This window comes from Centroberyx gerrardi, chromosome 13 (assembly GCF_048128805.1).
Source record: "Centroberyx gerrardi isolate f3 chromosome 13, fCenGer3.hap1.cur.20231027, whole genome shotgun sequence".
Taxonomy (NCBI): domain Eukaryota; kingdom Metazoa; phylum Chordata; class Actinopteri; order Beryciformes; family Berycidae; genus Centroberyx; species Centroberyx gerrardi.
In genome coordinates, this window is record NC_136009.1 from 31,891,391 (window position 1) to 31,908,515 (window position 17,125).

The window sequence follows — 17,125 nt, forward strand, 5'->3', positions numbered from 1 at the left end:
GAGGATCCAGTGGTTTAGTATCAGACTTTCCTTACAGCTTAAACTTCTTCTAACATTCAGCTTGTGCTCAAATCAAATCGGAGAGAAACTTTAGCTGCTGAATGTTTGTATCATGACAACTTTGGAATTAACAGCAGTAACTGACTTGGGATCAGTTTTTGATGGCATCATCTTTGTGAAAATGGCAAACCTAACCTATGATCGATTAATTTGTTCAACTTGGAATCATTCAGCTGCCTTAGGTCATGAGCTAACTGAAAAGTCTAATTTGACTTGAAATCAGTGTCGGGATCAATAAAAATGTCTTAGTATACTGAGTTTTTCTGAAGGTTAGGATCACAGTCACTGTGTTCAAAAAGACAGTTGGATAAGATGGTTTACAACATAAAAGACCAAATGAAAGAATGTTTATAACAGTTTATAACACATGTTTAATGAGGAAGCAAAAAAATGCAGCAAATAAATTATAGAATGTCGGCAGCGTTTAATATATTTACAATGAAGCGATAAAACCATACTTATGAAAGATTTTGACTTTTCAGCGTATTTTTCTAACCCTAACCCTCAAATGATAAACTGGACCACATTAAATTATCTCCATGCCGGTCTCTTGAGATGTTGATCAACAGTAAATGATGCACTGACCCAAAGAGGCGCAATCAGACTTAATAACGTGAATGATACGTTCATATTAAATTGACATCTTTGTCATCATTAGTGTTGTGGAAACTGTCTGGCCAAATGAAACAGCCAACCGTCTTTGGCATTCTTCTGAATGACAGGAAAATCTGAAGCTTTACAACTCGTCTTCTTGGTTGGAAAGTTGCTGGCTGAAGCAAAAAAATGTCAAGAATGTTGTTTACAGTGCAAATTTCAACATTCAGGATATTTATTATTATTATTATTAATAATAATAATAATAATAATGATAATAATAAACGTAATTATAAAAGTAATAATGATATTAATAGTAATAATAATAATAATGTTTGGCTCCAGTAGCTGGTCGAACAAATTTCTTTCAAGTATCTCAACAGAGATTTTATACACTTAGTTTAACCTTCAAAAACAGAACACACTGTATCAAAAAGGAATCCCTTGAACACAATATAGAGACAAAACATACAAATCAGGACTGATGAAGAAAATTTTACATTACATCGTAAGACTTCATCTATTGCATAGTATTCTCAGGTCGTTTAGATGTTCTCATTCCAATGTGGAAAAGAGTCACTCCACACAAGAAATACAATGCATAGTCCGGTTCTCACTCACCACTAAACATAAATATATTATGGAACTCTTCTTTTTATCTGAAAGTGCCAGAGAGACTGTGCTGATTTCATGACTCCTGCCGGATACTTTGACCAAACAGCTAGACTCGGGCAGGCAACAAGTAGAAGACCAAGTGTTTTTAAAGGGACATGGCAATTCTGACTGTCCACTGTCCCATTGTATCTAAGAGTTTGGGGTTTGTTTAAAAAGTGTCTTATGAGCAGCCGCACTCTTCTACAATCATGTTCTGAATGTCCTTTTTAATGATCTTCTGCTCTTCGTTGTAGTAGAGCATGGACATGGCGCGCAGCCTCATAGGAACGCAACACGACTTGATGCTCTGGAAGGGGCTGTAGCCCCGCATGCGGTAGTGATTGATGACCGTGGAATGAAAGGAGAGGGAGGAGCCTGTGATGCTCGCCACGTGATTTGGGCAGTCTCCCTCACAGTAGTTTGCATGGTAACCGGGTGGGGCGATAATCCAGTCGTTCCAGCCGATGTCCTTGAAGTTAACGTAAAACTGGCGCTTACAGCAGATGCGGATTTTCCCATCGCACTCCAGGCCTCGCTTGACCCGCCGGTGGTCCGGCTCCTCTCGCGCTCTGAGTGCCACCATGAGGAAGGGCCGATGAGACTGCTCCCTCTCTTTGGCTCGTTCCCCAGCCGCCGGCATCAGGACGGGCGTGGCTCCGGCCTCACCGCACAGCGGACAGGAAACCCGCAAGTTCAGCAGGCTTTTGCCGCTGTCCAGAAGAGCCTGGACGCTGCGCTGTACAGGCAGGGTGTGCCAGCCGCTGCGGCGGGTATCCACCATCTTCTCTGAAATAGACTCCTCCTCCTGGGCTTCATTGGGGTCCGCCGCCGGGTCCTGGCGCTGATGACGCTGAAGGAGCTGGAGGGTCACTTTGCCTTTGGCTCGGTTTCCCTTCGCTAACTTGAGGAAGATCCAAACGTTGGCTTGCTCCACCACAGAGGAGCTGGTTCCCTCCTTTGAAATGTCAAAGGTCACAGTGGTTGGAGAGTCTCCTGGTGCATGAAAAAACAGAAACAGTTAGCATGCCATAGTCACATTTATACAGTAGTATGGCACAGCTGTGTTGAAACTAGGTAGAGGATAAAGAGAGCAAAAATACAGTCAAACACAAACTATTCCATGAATGTTCTTAGCTAGGTGGTTCTCAACCAGACTCAACAAAAAACACTTGTAATGTTATGGCTTCAAGTAGAATTTGAAATATATTTAAATACAAAATTCTAAAGAAAGTTGCCTTTTGTGCCCAATGTGCATTGGGCAAAATGTGCAAAGACTTTGTTTATTCAAGGTCTGCCGTTTGTGACTGCTGGGTTTGACTGGCAGAACCAGGTTCACCTGGGATCTATTTACTTTGGAATAAGCCAGGTAATGATGAGGCATGTCAGAGCTCCTTACTGTACTTTAACTTTTCTATTCAGAGCTTTTGTTTTTGCCCTCATCACTATGAAGGATCTTCTCTCTAGTCACCGTGCTGCTAGCAGTCACCTAACATTGACCTTTCACCTGCCTGGCCCACTGACTGTCCCTAAAGTCTGGAGACAGCTGCACTAACCCTAACCCTGCTATTTGAAGGAGTAATGTTTCTCTCTTCTTCTTTCAAACTTCCCACGGTCCCTCAGACTCTTGGAGTAGATCATAATCTGTAGAGATATGGGCTATATGAGTGTGAAGATAAACAGTTCACTTTGTCTTTGTGAATTTATTGATGCTTTTGGACACCAGCTGTAGTAACACAGCAACCTATAGCCTGTTCTACACTGTTTTCTGTAAGATTTATTACAAACATGCAATGTATTCTGGGAAAATTATGGATTTGAAGTACACAAGAACACATCTTCACCCTCAGCCTTCAGTCTCAACCCCAAATGGATTCTTGTATGGATCGACTAATGATTAGGATGGGTCATGTTCGCTGAAATATTTATTCTGTAACAGCAACATCTGCTATCACAACAAAACAAAAGAAAAAGGCAATCTTAGCAACATGACTGCTGTGTCTTAGTTGAATCCAGTTTGTCTAACCCTAAACCTTCTCACATAAACTCAGGTGGCATCGGAAGATGAAGCCTCCACTCCTAATGAAGCAGCTAGCCTTGGTCTGTGAAGCAGAGAGCTGAGCTGGAGCAGATCTGAACACTTATTAAGAAATGGAAGGCAGACTAACTCTAACTTCTGTTTCTTGCTGCTGTCGTTTCAATTAAAATTTAATTGAATTGGCGGCTGAACCTCTTTCTTCAGCATTTCACCACTAGAATGCAGTTCTTCCCCTTGCCCCCTTTCCCACCTCATGTCTTTTTGCTTTCTCTTCCTATCATATGAATGAATGGACAAAAATGTCATGAACATAATAGCATGAATGGTGCCGCTTCTGCCGCTAAATATATTCAGTGCGATATGAACAGCAATGCTAAAAAAAGAAAGGCCTGGTTTCAGAGTGATGGAGAGAGGGAATGTTGTTAACAAGCCCCCCCCCACCACCCCCACCATCTTCTCCTGTGTCTATTTACCTCACTTTCTCTTTGTCATCTCTATCCGCCCCCCCCCCCCCAGCCACCACTGTAGCCCAGAGTAATTACTGGGGCCCATATTTGGCTGAATGAAGTGATTATGTACAGCCTGAGACCAGTGGGTATGCCCACCCCCCCACCCCCATCGTTACCGTCCCCCTAATTTCGGCGGGCCTTTGAGGGGCCTTTTTAATTGAAGATTTCACTCAAAGGGGAGACTATTTATAGCGCAAAGCCATTATGCACATTTATGTAAGCAAACAAGCTGAGAGAGAATGTGTTTGTCACGCGCTGCTTCACCACACACAACGCTCTCTAACCCTCCGAGCCCCACAGTGTCACATGTGGAGCATTTATGTCTTCTGTATAGAAATACCACCAAAAATCAACACCTACTAAAATCTGTCCCTCACATTGTATGTGTTCTGGTTAATGACAGTGAACCATGTTGGTCAGGATTGGTGTTAGTGAACTGTGTTCAGGAAGAGGAAGCCTTCCACAGTGACACACCGACCAGAAAACACTGGACTGGACACACTGCTGCTGCGGCATCTCCTATAGTGACGCACTGGGTCACATTTGCATTGGCAAATAATTCATAGCATTTGTTATAATGTAGGGGACAGGACTGGGGGGTTTGCCATATATTCCACCAGAAATGATGAAAGGCCATTTAGGATATTTACTATGATTGGCAACTTTCCTGACACTATCTGGATTGTCCTGATGTAGTAAACTCTCCCATCTGGAGTTAAAGGAAACACGAAATATTATTTGATCCATGTCTGGTAGTAGTTGAGACTCTCAGCTGGGAAACGTGTCTTTGCCACTTATTCCTTGCTTTTATTGAGCGGTTAGCATTGCTCGCTCTGTGGATATGGACTTGTCCACAATTCTGCCATTCAATCAGGGTTTGTCTTTTCAATAATTTAATCTATTAGTTAGGAGGGATTGATTTGTTTGAAGCACGATTAAAGATTCCATTTATAGTTTAGACTTTTTATTCCCTCATGGTTACTTCATTTCATCATCTGTCTGAGTAGAAAACTTAACTCCACTCCTTAATTATCTGCTTTGGAAGCAAGTGGAACTAGGTGTGTTACTAAGAAAATGAGCACATTTTCAGAAAACAGTTACATTAGTAGGGAAATAGGATTGTTAATAAGGAAATACAGTACATATGTTCTTCAGCACTTCTCCAATAAGTCCATTCTACATCAAGAGGACAAGAGATTGGAGTCTGGAGGTGTCCTGAATTCTGCCATCATACCAAACAAATCTCCAGCATGGATGCCAGGTTTGTTCCGAACACAAAGCCTGTCTGAGTTCCTGCAGCAGCAGGGGGTTATGGGACACCGAGGGGTTAATTGTTTCAAAGAGTTTGTCATTTCAACAGCATCCCTCCACCCCACTGAGTCTTTCCTAGAAAGATCCCCAACCCATTCAAATTACACTCGCTAATGCACGCACATGCATGTCCAGCCCATTTCCATTCATGGACCCCAGATAAATAGATCTCCCTTCTCACTCAGCTAACACACTGATGCAGCCATGGTGGCGATTAAAGAACATGGTTGAAGACATACATAACCTAACATTATTAAATTGAACAATAAGTTAGGCTTGTGGTCCTCAGGTCATTTCTTAGCAACAAAATTCTGACAGGACAGCTAATAAAACACTCTGTGTGTAGAACAGGTGCTATCACTTTACCGTAGAAGTCATTTGAACGTAAGGAATAGAATAAATAATGGCTATTGGTGTTGGTATTGATGAATTCTGGCTGTTTAACCATGTAAATGAAACATTAACTTTGTGTTTCTGATTGAGTACAGATTGGTTCTGACAATGAGCCTGTACAAGCTGGAGGTATTCAGGGTCAGCGGATCACTAGAATCATTAGAATCATCAGTAGACAGTACAGTCAGTAGAGTCAGTAGAACGTACAATCAGTAGAGTCAGTAGAACGTACAGTCAGTAGACAGTAGAGTCAGTAGAACGTACAGTCAGTAGACAGTAGAGTCAGTAGAATGTACAGTCAGTAGAGTCAGTAGACAGTAGGGTCAGTAGACAGTAGAGTTAGTGCACAGTAGAGTCTGTACACAGTAGAGTCAGTAGACAGTAGAGTCAGTACACAGTAGAGTCAGTACACAGTAGAGTCAGTACACAGTGGGGTCAGTACACAGTGGAGTCAGTAGACAGTAGAGTCAGTAGACAGTAGAGCCAGTACACAGTGGAGTCAGTAGACAGTAGAGTCAGTACACAGTGGAGTCAGTAGAGTCAGTAGACAATAGAGTCAGTACACAGTGGAGTCAGTAGAGTCAGTAGAGTCATTAGACAGTAGAGTCAGTAGAGTCAGTAGACAGTGGAGTCAGTAGAGTCAGTAGACGATAGAGTCAGTACACAGTGGAGTCAGTAGACAGTAGAGTCATTAGACAGTAGAGTCAGTACACAGTGGAGTCAGTAGAGTCAGTAGACAGTAGAGTCCATAGACGGTAGAGTCAGTGCACAGTAGAGTCAGTAGAGTCAGTACATAGTGGAGTCAGTACACAGTGGAGTCAGTAGAGTCAGTACACAGTAGAGTCAGTAGAGTCAGTACACAGTGGAGTCAGTACAGAGTGGAGTCAGTAGAATCAGTACACAGTAGAGTCAGTAGACAGTAGAGTCAGTACACAGTAGAGTCAGTAGACAGTAGAGTCAGTACACAGTGGAGTCAGTACACAGTGGAGTCAGTAGACAGTAGAGTCAGTAGATAGTAAAGTTGTGTGTGTGTGTGTGTGTGGAGAGGAAGTGTTTATGATGCTGAGACAAAAACTGAAGCTGCTGATTGGCACTTAGACTCACTGAGGTTCAGACTGGGAAAATACACACACACACACACACACACACACACTGACCTGGCTCTGCGAAGGTGATGATTTCGGCGGGCGGTTCAGGAGGCGCGGTGTCTGCGAGGCCCCGCCCCTCCTCCTGGATGTCCACGCTGCCGTCTTCGGACACGCGGCCGACGTGAAGCTTCTTGATGGCGTTGAGCAGCGCGGCGCGGGGAACCGGCTGGGTGAGGTTGGGCCGCGCACTCAGGTGCAGCATGTTGAGGATGTGGCGCTTCACGGCCTCCACCATGTCGGTCTGTCCCACCGCCGAAGAGAAGTTCCTCTTCATCTGAGCCAGAGCGCACGATGGACAGGGGGAAGCCGACGCCCCCTCCTGCGGCTGCGGCGCCTCGTCGAGCGACGGAGACGGAGACGGAGATGCAGTCGGAGAGGCAAAGACCGACTGGAGACTGGCCGCCGCAACCAAGACCGCAGCTAGCAGACACACTGAGGCCATGCTGGGCAAACACTAACACACACACACACACAACCCCTCTCTCTCTCTCTCTCTCTCTCTCTCTCTCACACACACACACACACACACACACACACACTCTCTCTTTCTCTCTCACACACACTCACTCTCTCTCTCACACACACACACACACACAACCTCTGATGCCTGTCAAGGTGCTGAGAAGATGCAGAAAGCAGTAGGTCAGGATGCAGCAACAGATCAAACCAAACAGCTGGTTCCTCTTTCAGCAGCTGGCAGTAAAATCCTTCTTCAGGTTCAACTGCTGTCTTCTCTTCTTCTCTTCTTCTCTTCTTTTCTTCTTCTCTTCTCAATGAGCTGAACTCAGCTGATGGTCGTTCAGTAGCCAGGAATGTTTAATAGTCAGCAGCAGTTTACTAGTCAACAGTATTAGTCTGGTTGTCCTGTGAAGTCTCCTGTGAAGTCTCCTGTGAAGTCTCCTGTGAAGTCTCTTGTGAAATCTCCTGTGAAGTCTCCTGTGAAGTCTCCTGTGAAGTCTCCTGTGTCCAGCAGCAGGTTGGAGCTGCAGGTCCGGCTGGTGGCTCTGCGCTCGCTCTCTGGTCGAGCTGAATGGCTTTGTACAAGTGGGCAGGGTCAGAGAACTCCCTCTCTCTCTCTCTCTCTCTCTCTCTGTCCTCTTACTGTAATTATACCTCTCTCCCTCTTTAATCCCTCCCTCCACAGAGGTATTTCCCTTCTTGTGAGTCACTAACATCAGCCCCCTACTCTACATACACACACACACACACACACACAAGCAGGTGAAATTCGCACTGAGTAAAATCCTGCCTCATATTTCAGGACTGTTTGTGGTGTTTCCTGACTGATGAACGTCACGACAGAGGAGGAGGAAGAGGCAGAGTGTCTCCCTGATTCATTCATACCACACACACACACACACACACACACACATTCCCCCTCAGTCACATTTTCACACACTAGTAGAGGCATGTGTCTGCTCACACACATCGTGGACATCCTTCCTCTGCGTCTTAATGATGACTCAGCGCAGCATCATCAGCTCATGTGGAGAGATTCAGTTTGGAATAAATTTTAGACTAAAAAGAGAGTTTGTCGTTACAACCACAATCCAGTCAGCCAAGTCCTGGTTCAGAACAGATGGAGTGGATTTACAGACAGAGAGATGAAGCAAACAGGATCTGACTCCCTCTGCTGCTCGCACCGAATATTACCGCAGCATCCTCACCTTCCTATCTCCTCTTTTTGTCTTCTTCTCTCTCCTCCTCTTTCCCTGCTGTGTCCTCTTGTTCACCCTGGCTTTTGTCTGTTCTGTCTGTTTCAGTAATATGATGAAGATGGTTCGTCTCTGTGTTCCTATTATGATGAACTGGTTCAGTTATCTGATCCCAGCAGTGTTCAGCCAAAGCCTGGGGACTCTGTTCCTTCACACTGCATATGGCTTTATACAGAATATTATATGTTCCTTTATACTGGGTTGAGGGCAGTATAAAGAGTTTTTACAGAATATTATATTGAGTGATTTTATATAGAATGATTTAATCTCTTTGACTCTTCCATCATACTGCCAGGATACACAGAAAATAATAATAATAACTAGGACTGCAAGCAGTCATGGACGGGGCTGGCAGATGTCGCGTAAGAGGAAAAAGAGTCACAGCAAACAAAGCACATTTACTCAGCATCACCCAGGACTTGAACTCACAACTTTTGACACCAAGGGCAAGTCATGAACTTGTTGAGCTATCTGTTGGTGGTTTGATGAAAGGAGGCATCACACTATGACTGAGGCAACCAGCAAGGTGCATGATAAGATCTGTCCATCCATACAAAGGCAGATTTCAAACTAGTGTCAAATATTCCGTTTTCAAGATAAAATTCTGAGAATTTGTGTACTTTATCAAGACAACATAGAGATGTCTGTAATTTATTTTTTACAAGGATTGAATGCTCCATAAGTGAATAATTGATGTTTAAAGATGCTATATTTTCTATTGACTTCAATGGTTTCCATAAAGGCAGAATTCAAATAATTTTTAAAAATTTAGATTTTGAGATAGAAGACTGAAATTTTGTAACTTTTATCTACCAAGACAGGAAAATATTTTCTATTTTTTACATGAAGATTGGACATCGAGTAAACAGCAATTCACCATGGCTGTGTACAGTACCATTTACAGTCAGACATTTTGATGAGCTTTGGGCTAAATCTTTGATTAAATGAAAAAACCCACAATAGTTTTATATGGGCAGGTCTATAGGCATGCTCTATAGTGATTTTCATGTAATTTGTGCAAAGTATGTGGGACTAGTTAGATTTAATTAGTTTTACAGTTTTTAATAAAAACAGATTGGTGGACTTCATAATTTAGCATAGGTACCAGAATGGGAATCATATGATCCTGACTCTTTGTTTGGTTAAAAGTCCAGTGGCTGCATTTTGCACTAATTGCAGACGACAGAAAGAATTCTGGCTGAGAGCGGAAACCTTCTCACGGCCAGCAGAGTGGAAAAAATACCTAATTTTGGAAATAATTTTGGAAGCAGGACCGAGCCAGCATTTTAAGGTCGGGATCAAATATTACGCCCAGATTTCTAGCAGCAGGCTTTACACAGGTGGACAGATTGCCAAGACAACGCTGAAGCAGCTTGATGGAAGAGAACAGGACAGATTTGCCTTCATTTAACTGGTAAGTCATGTGACGTCCAGCACCTGATATCAGAGAGACAAGCCTGGTTTTATCAGAACATATATTTGGGTAGCATCTGCATAACAATGGTTACAAATAATATGACCAAGGCGAAGCACATAAAGGAAGAAAAACAATGGGCCAAGGATTGAACCCTGAGTGACTCCACACAAAAGATGAGTTGAGCAAGATGAGGCATTCTACCTCAACAGAGAAATTCTATTATTCTATTATTAAGAAGTACTGCCAAGTAGAATGGCATGGTCAATAGTGTCAAAAGCTGCTCTGTGATCTAAAATAATTAAAATAGAGCAGTCACTAGAATCAGCAGTAGAGACAGTCATTAGAAACTTTAATTAGGGCAGTTTCTGTGCTGCGGAGAGCTCAAAAACCTGACAAACTTCTCAAAGTAATTGTTCATAAAATATATCAGCTTCCTTTTCTGTAACCTTAGATAAAAGGGGTTAAGAATGGCAGATATTGGCTGTATAGAATGGTATACATGATATGGAATGGCTTTATAGAATTGTATATTATAGAATAGTTGAAAGGGTTAGTAGGGTTTTGATATCCACTGTATATTGATTATTATATTTATAAGCCTATTGATAGCTATGTTGCCAGTATAGTGAAGGGTTTTTGTCTTCCAGATCATTTTCAATGAGAGCGTGCTCTGGTACAGAAAGGAGATTTATAGTGTTTAGGATGTAACTCGACTCCCAGTTTGAACTCGACTTGATCCCTTCTGCTTTGTGCTTTGTTTCCCTGAGGAAGCATCAGACTGAACACTGCTGTTCATCTGTTTCACAACGGGAGCGAAGCTTATAGTCAGCTGACATGACTAAACAAATTATAGCATTGTGTTGTTTTATACCATCCTCTGGTCGGTCTAACTAGCCGGGGTCCAGTATGGAACAATAAGGCTCTCCAGGGAGTTTGGAGAGTGAATGCTCTCCTTGTGCTGCCTTGCTCCTGGGGCCGTCGGCATCGTCTAAAGCCACATTCCCATCCCAGGCTCAGTGTTGAGAATGACAGTAGGACTGAACTGTTGGACCGGCAGCCATGAGCTGCTACACAGCAGCGAGCCAGGCCGTTTCCTCACTGGTCTGGTCATCCAAACTGGCAACCTCCAGTCAGGCTGCCTGTGTTCAAACTGGCAACCTCCAGTCAGGCTGCCTTCATTCAAACTGGCAACCTGGGGGGGGCTGACCAGTATTCTACTGGTTTCTACTGGAAGCTGACCAGTACAACACAGTCTTCTACTGGTTTCTACTGGGAGCTGACTGGTACAACACAGTCTTCTACTGGTTTCTACTGGGAGCTGACCAGTTTTCTACTGGTTTCTACTGGGAGCTGACTGGTACAACAGTCTTCTACTGGTTTCTACTGGGAGCTGACCAGTACAACACAGTCTCTACTGGTTTCTACTGGGAGCTGACCAGTACAACATTGTCTTCTACTAGTTCTATTTCACACAGGCTTCGCCCTCTAACAGGGCTCTATTGGCTTAGCCACTCATCTAGTTGCCTCAGCGCACTGAAAATTAGAATGCATGTGCTCAGCCAAACAGAATGAGCCTATACACCCCCTATGGGGCGTCACGCTATAAATGGCGAGCGGCCCCTCATTCAGCATCCGCTTTTTCTTCAGCGCCTGACGTTTGCCTAGGATGGCATTGTCTGAGACCAACATTGCTAAATACTGCCCGGACTGCCCCGGCCTGATCGCGACAACGGATCAGCATGAAGCGTGCTTCGAGTGCCTCGGCCCGGAACACGCTGCTTACGGCGTCTCCGACTCACCAGATTGCAGCAGCTGCAGGGCTCTTTCCATGGTGAGATGCTGGGCTCATTTCAAACGCTATCAGCATCAGCGTTCTCCTGAGATTGAGCTCCGCTGTGATGACAGCGAAGCAGAGGCCGGCAGCGGCTCACCCAAGCCCTGCTCCTCTGCCCCTGTCGCAGCGCTTCCCCCGCCGGCTCCTACCTTGGTAGTGGAGGAAGAAGAAGAGATGCCACCGCCGGGAGACAACGATGACAACATCTCCTCCGTCTCCATTACGGCTGCTGCCGCTCTACCTCATCCATTATTGAAACAAGACTTCCCCAACGTGATGAGGACGGCCGCCGAGAACGGCGGGCTCCCGCTTCCGCCTCCCGAACCCCCTTGCGCCGCTGATCGCCTGGCCCAAGGAGTCTATCGGCTGGCGGCAGAGACCAAGCTGGGCTTCATCGCTCCCGCCTTGGACGAAATTTGGGCAGCGGTGGAAGCATGCTGGAAGGAGCCACTCCGCTGCAAGGCTCCTATCTCCAGCCTTTTTGGTTTTTCCGATGTCCACGGGAAAGCTGCTATCTGCCGCTCTGGTCTTACCCTGCTCGATGATGTGCTGGCCGCTCATTTTTCTCCTGGCTCAACCAGCTGGTCTGGCAGCAGGAAACATGCTCCTCCTCAATCCAGAGACAAAGAGACGGTGGAACTCTTCAGCAAGGTTTTCCACCTGGTGGCTCAGACGGCAGCTGGCACCTGGGGCTGCTGGAGGTGTCCCTATCCACCATGTTGACAGGGAAAGCCTCCCTCTCCACTTCTGATTAGGATCATGTATCCCGTATTGCAGGACAGATGAACAATTTAACCAGGGGAGTTGCCGCTGCCGCTGGACATGTCATGGCTCTGTCTACCGTCAGGGCTCGGCACGTGTGGCTTGGTCTGACAGCCCTTCAGAAGAAGGACAAGGAGGACCTGCTGGGTGTGCCGCTGTCGCCTGACGGGCTCTTTGGCGCATCTGTCTCCTTGGCTACGCAGCGTTTCCAATGCTTAGAGGAGGAAAAGGCTCAGCTGCACCATCACCTGCCGTTGGCGTCTTCTTCCACCAAGCAGAAGACTTCCTCGCAGGACTCGAGGGAACATCCTCACCACAGCCCGCCCCACCACAGCCCGCCCCGCCACCAGCCTGCTCCGATGGCGACACTCCTCCTCCGGCACCGACCCAGAGAGGACCCCGAGGTTCCTGTCGACCGCTGGCTTGTTCCTGGAAGGCTGGGAACCAGCTGCCCAGCAAGAAGCGGTCGACCACTGTTGGAGGGGGGAACCAACCCGGCCTGCGGGGCATCTGTCCTGGCGTTGTCCTCGCATCCCCCCACAATGTTCCTCAAAATGTTCCCATTGTGCCTTGTGTGAATGATATGAATTTGTTTGTAATTAAACAAATTACTTCTTCCATAAAGAGTCTATTCCTATCACCCTGACGACCGATTGCTCTCTGTCCTCCTCCCACAAGGGAAACTGGCCAGAATGGCGATCACAGCCATCATTTTGCTCTCTGCTCGCTAACCACACGGGCAACATGGCAGCGCGGCAAGCAGACAAACCAGCACATCAACCTACTAGAGCTGACTGCAGTCATGCTGGTCCTACAGCACTTCCTGCCTCTGTTACAGGGGAAGGATGTGCTAGTGAGGACCGACAACTGTTCGACGGTGGCCTACATCAACAGACAGGGCGGAGTACGATCCGCACCATTGTTGAAGGCTGCCAAGAACCTGAGGCGCTGGGCCAGAGAGCACCTCCATTCTCTCAAGGCGCTGCATATTCCAGGCCTGGAGAACACGGGGGCCGACCTCATGTCGAGGGGCGAGCCCCTGGAGGACGAATGGAGATTACATCCCGACATTGTGGACCAGATTTGGTCCCGATTTGGGAAGGCAGAAGTGGACCTGTTCGCCACCCGGCAGAATGCCCACTGTCCCCTGTGGTTCTCTCTGTTTCCCTGAGACGCTCCCCCATTGGGGGTGGACGCATTTGGACACGCGCCATGGCCAGGAAAGCTGCGGTATGCTTTTCCCCTCCGTCTCATTCCTCCCCTGCTGGCGAGAGTGAGAGTGGAAAGACTGTCGCTCATTCTGGTGGCCCCGGACCGCACAACGGCACCGTGGTACGCAGAAATGAGACAGCTGCTGGTGGCTCCACCCTGGACAGTTTTGGGGGGCATTGTCTCAGGCGAACGGAGCAATAGGCATGATGCCCAGCCCGGGACAGCCTCTCAGGGTTTGGTTCCTGAGAGGGACAGACTAATGCATACTGGACTGGCTGCGGATGTGGTGCAGACCACCCAGGGCGCGAGGGCTCAATCCACCATTGATAGCTACAAGGCTAAATGGTTGGGCTTTTAAAAATGGTGCGGGGAGCAGAACATCGATCCTTTGAACTGTTCAATTGGATCTTCTCTCTTTCCTCCAGTGCCTGCTGGAAAGGGGGTTGGCGCACTCAACTATTAAAGTGTATGCATTGGCAATCTCTTCCTGCCATGAGAGGTTTGGAGAGAGGACGGTTTTTGGTCACCCCCTCATGAAGCGTTTTTTGCAGGGGGCTAGGAGAAAACGCCCAGTGGTGTGTTCCACCGCCCCCCAGTGGGAGCTGCCTTTGGTCTTGGAGGCTCTGTCTAAGGAGCCTTTTGAACCACTTAGGCAGACTTCTCTTAAGCTGTTGTCGGTCAAGACAGCTCTGCTGCTTGCTTTGATCTCAGCTAAAAGAGTGAGTTACTTGTGTGCTCTTTCGGTCCATCCCAGCTGTTTGCTGATAGGTGGAGACCTGAGTGGCGCCACACTCAGACAGAATCCGTCTTTTGTACCCAAGAACATCAATAGTTCTTTTCAGTCTAGGACGATTCAGCTGGAGGCTTTCTATCCTCCTCCATGGTGAGGAGAGAGAGGAGAGGCTGCACCGTTTATGCCCCATGTGTGCGTTGGCATGTTACATGCGCACAGCCACGGTGAGACGCACACAGCAGCTTTTTGTGTGCTATGCAGACAGCGTGGCTGGCAAGCCCCTGTCAAAGCAGAGGCTCACCCACTGGCTCTGTGAGGGAATATCACAGGCTCATGTGCTGGCAGGAAGGGACCCTCCTGTGGCCATCGGAACAGGTGTGGAGGAGATCTGCACAGCAATGTCCTGGTCGACGCCCTGTCCATTCATCAGGTTCTATCTGTTGGATGTGTCTGGGTCTTTCTCCGGTTCTGTACTCAGTACTGGTACACGAGACTTGTGAAGAAATGACCTGTTAGGCCTGAGTCTCTCGTGTTGTAGCTCGATGGAGACCGGCCACTGGGTTGGCCAGCGCTACACCTTACTGTTTGTCAACATGATTAGGTGTAACGTTGGTTTTCACGCCCCCCATTCTATAGACATGGGTGTGAGCGGAACCATATCTGGCTGACCTATTGCATTGTTACAGTCAATCCAGGCTATGACACAGCATGTTCATGTTAGTGTCTCGGCAGAGAGTGAAGTCATCGGGCTTCGCCCCCTAAGCCAATAGAGCCTTGTTAGAGGGCGAAGCCTGTGTGAAATAGAACGATAGTTACATATTGTAACTGTAGTTCTATGATCACAGGCGGAGCCCTACCACTCCACAAGTTGTTGAAGACTTAGTGGATGCTGAATGAGGGGCCGCTCGCCATTTATAGTGCGAGGTCCCATAGGGGGTGTATAGGCTCGTCCTGATTGGCTGAGCACGTGCATGCAAATTTCAGTGCGCTGAGGCGACTAGATGAGTGGCTAAGCCAATAGAGCCCTGTTAGAGGGCTCTGCCTGTGATCATAGAACTAGAGTTACAATATGTGGCGGGGCACTCCTCTGTTTGAGCGACTCGCGGTTTGAGGCGCCTTTGGTGTGCAGCCCCTAGACTGTGGAATAGCATCCCTCTCTCTATCAGATTTGCCCCCTCCATTGATTCCTTCAAGTCCAGGCTCAAAACATATTTTTATTCTTTAGCGTTTGGATCCTCCTGATGTGGTTTGATATGTGCCTATGCCAATGAATCGATTTGTCGATTCATTGGCATAGGCACATATCAAACCTGTGTGTATTGACGCTTATGTGGGTGTTTTTGTTTTTAGTCTTTTTTGTGATTTTATTGCCTGCTCTGGTTTGTACAGCACTTTGGTCAACGTGAGTTGTTTTTAAATGTGCTTTATAAATAAATTTGACTTGGCTTGACTTGATTTGACATTACAGTGAGTTTGCTGCTCACGGCATTACAAAATTATGACTGTGTCGTTCCGTCCTCACTATTTACCTCATGAGTTCACACAACTGACTGTGATTCTTGCCTATGTCCCTGGCCCTGACAATGCGCTCGCAGCTGAAGCATTGCAGACAGCTACAACAATGCTGTCTCCAGAGCAGCTGATCAGCCTGTCTTTCTGCTTGGGGACTTCAACAATTGTGACGTCATTATGCTACTCCCACAGCTGGAGCAGTATGTCACATCTCCAACGCGACTGGACAGAACGCTGGACTTATGTTTCGGAAATATACCCGGCGCATATGTCTCCAACGCTGAGGGGGTGTTTTGAGCTCACTGACTGGGAGATGTTCTTCCAGAGAAGTGAGGGTGACCTGAACATACTTAACAACTCCATCTGCTCATATATGTCATTCTGCGCTGGTAATGTCATTCCAACTAAACAGGTCAGACTCTATCCTAATAAGCCCTGGGTCACCAGAGAGCTGAAACACTGTCTCAACCTCAAAAAAATGGCATTCATACAGGGAGACAAAAAACATGTCAATGAACTGAAAAGGGAGCTGAAGCACAAAACCAAGCTGGCCAAGCTCCGCTACAAAAATAACATGGAGGAAAGGTTCACCAGCGGAAATGCGAGGGAGGCGTGGCAGGGTCTCAACATCATGATGGGCAGAGCTCAGAAACCAGCCCAGATACAGTGCCCAGACCCCACCTCCTTCGCAGAGCAGCTGAATACCTTCTATGCCAGGTTCAACAGGAGTGACCCCGAGGAGGACTGGACCCCGACCAACACCAGCTATGCCCCTGCACCAATCAGTGTGGAGGAGCGGAAGGTCGTCTCCATCCTCTCCAAGCTACACCCGAGGAAAGCTCCTGGACTGGATGGGCTCAAGGGCCGCGTACTGAAAGAGTGCGTGGCTCAGCTGGGCGGTGTGGTGGCACAGCTTTTTCAGCTGTTCCTGAACGCCAGCTTCGTCCCCAGGGCATGGAAGGAGACAACCATCATCCCTGTTCCCAAAAAGCCCCATGCCAAAGCCATGAATGATTTCAGGCCTGTGGCACTCACCTCCATCCTCTGCAAATGCATGGAGAGGGTGGTCGCTGGGGAGCTTACCACCATGGTGGGCGAGAGTCTGGACTCGCTCCAGTTCGCCTACAAGGCAAAACGGGGAGTTGAGGATGCCAGCCTAACTCTTCTGGTACAGTGGCTAGGCACCTCAATTCACCAAACACATATGTCAGGATTGTATTCATGGACTTTTCATCT

General features: G+C 47.0%; 1 protein-coding gene across 1 annotated transcript; it reads right to left on the reverse strand.

Moving 5' to 3' along the window:
* Window positions 1–1,489: 1,489 nt before the first annotated feature.
* inhbab (inhibin subunit beta Ab) lies at window positions 1,490–7,062 on the reverse strand. The gene is made up of 2 exons (XM_071901237.2): window positions 6,714–7,062; window positions 1,490–2,301 (listed from the first exon to the last, which is right to left on the reverse strand). The coding sequence occupies exons 1-2, from the start codon at window positions 6,976–6,978 to the stop codon at window positions 1,490–1,492; spliced, it is 1,077 nt and encodes a 358-aa protein (XP_071757338.1). The 5' UTR covers window positions 6,979–7,062.
* Between the last annotated feature and the right edge of the window lie 10,063 nt (window positions 7,063–17,125).

What these genes read in the sequence shown, in the direction of transcription:
- inhbab (XM_071901237.2), bottom strand. Translation starts at nt 6,978, where the DNA reads ATGAAGAGGAACTTCTCTTCGGCGGTGGGACAGACCGACATGGTGGAG. An exon ending in CATCACCTTCGCAGAGCCAG is followed by an intron (nt 2,302 to 6,713) that starts GTCAGTGTGTGT and finishes TTCATGCACCAG; the next exon opens with GAGACTCTCCAACCACTGTG.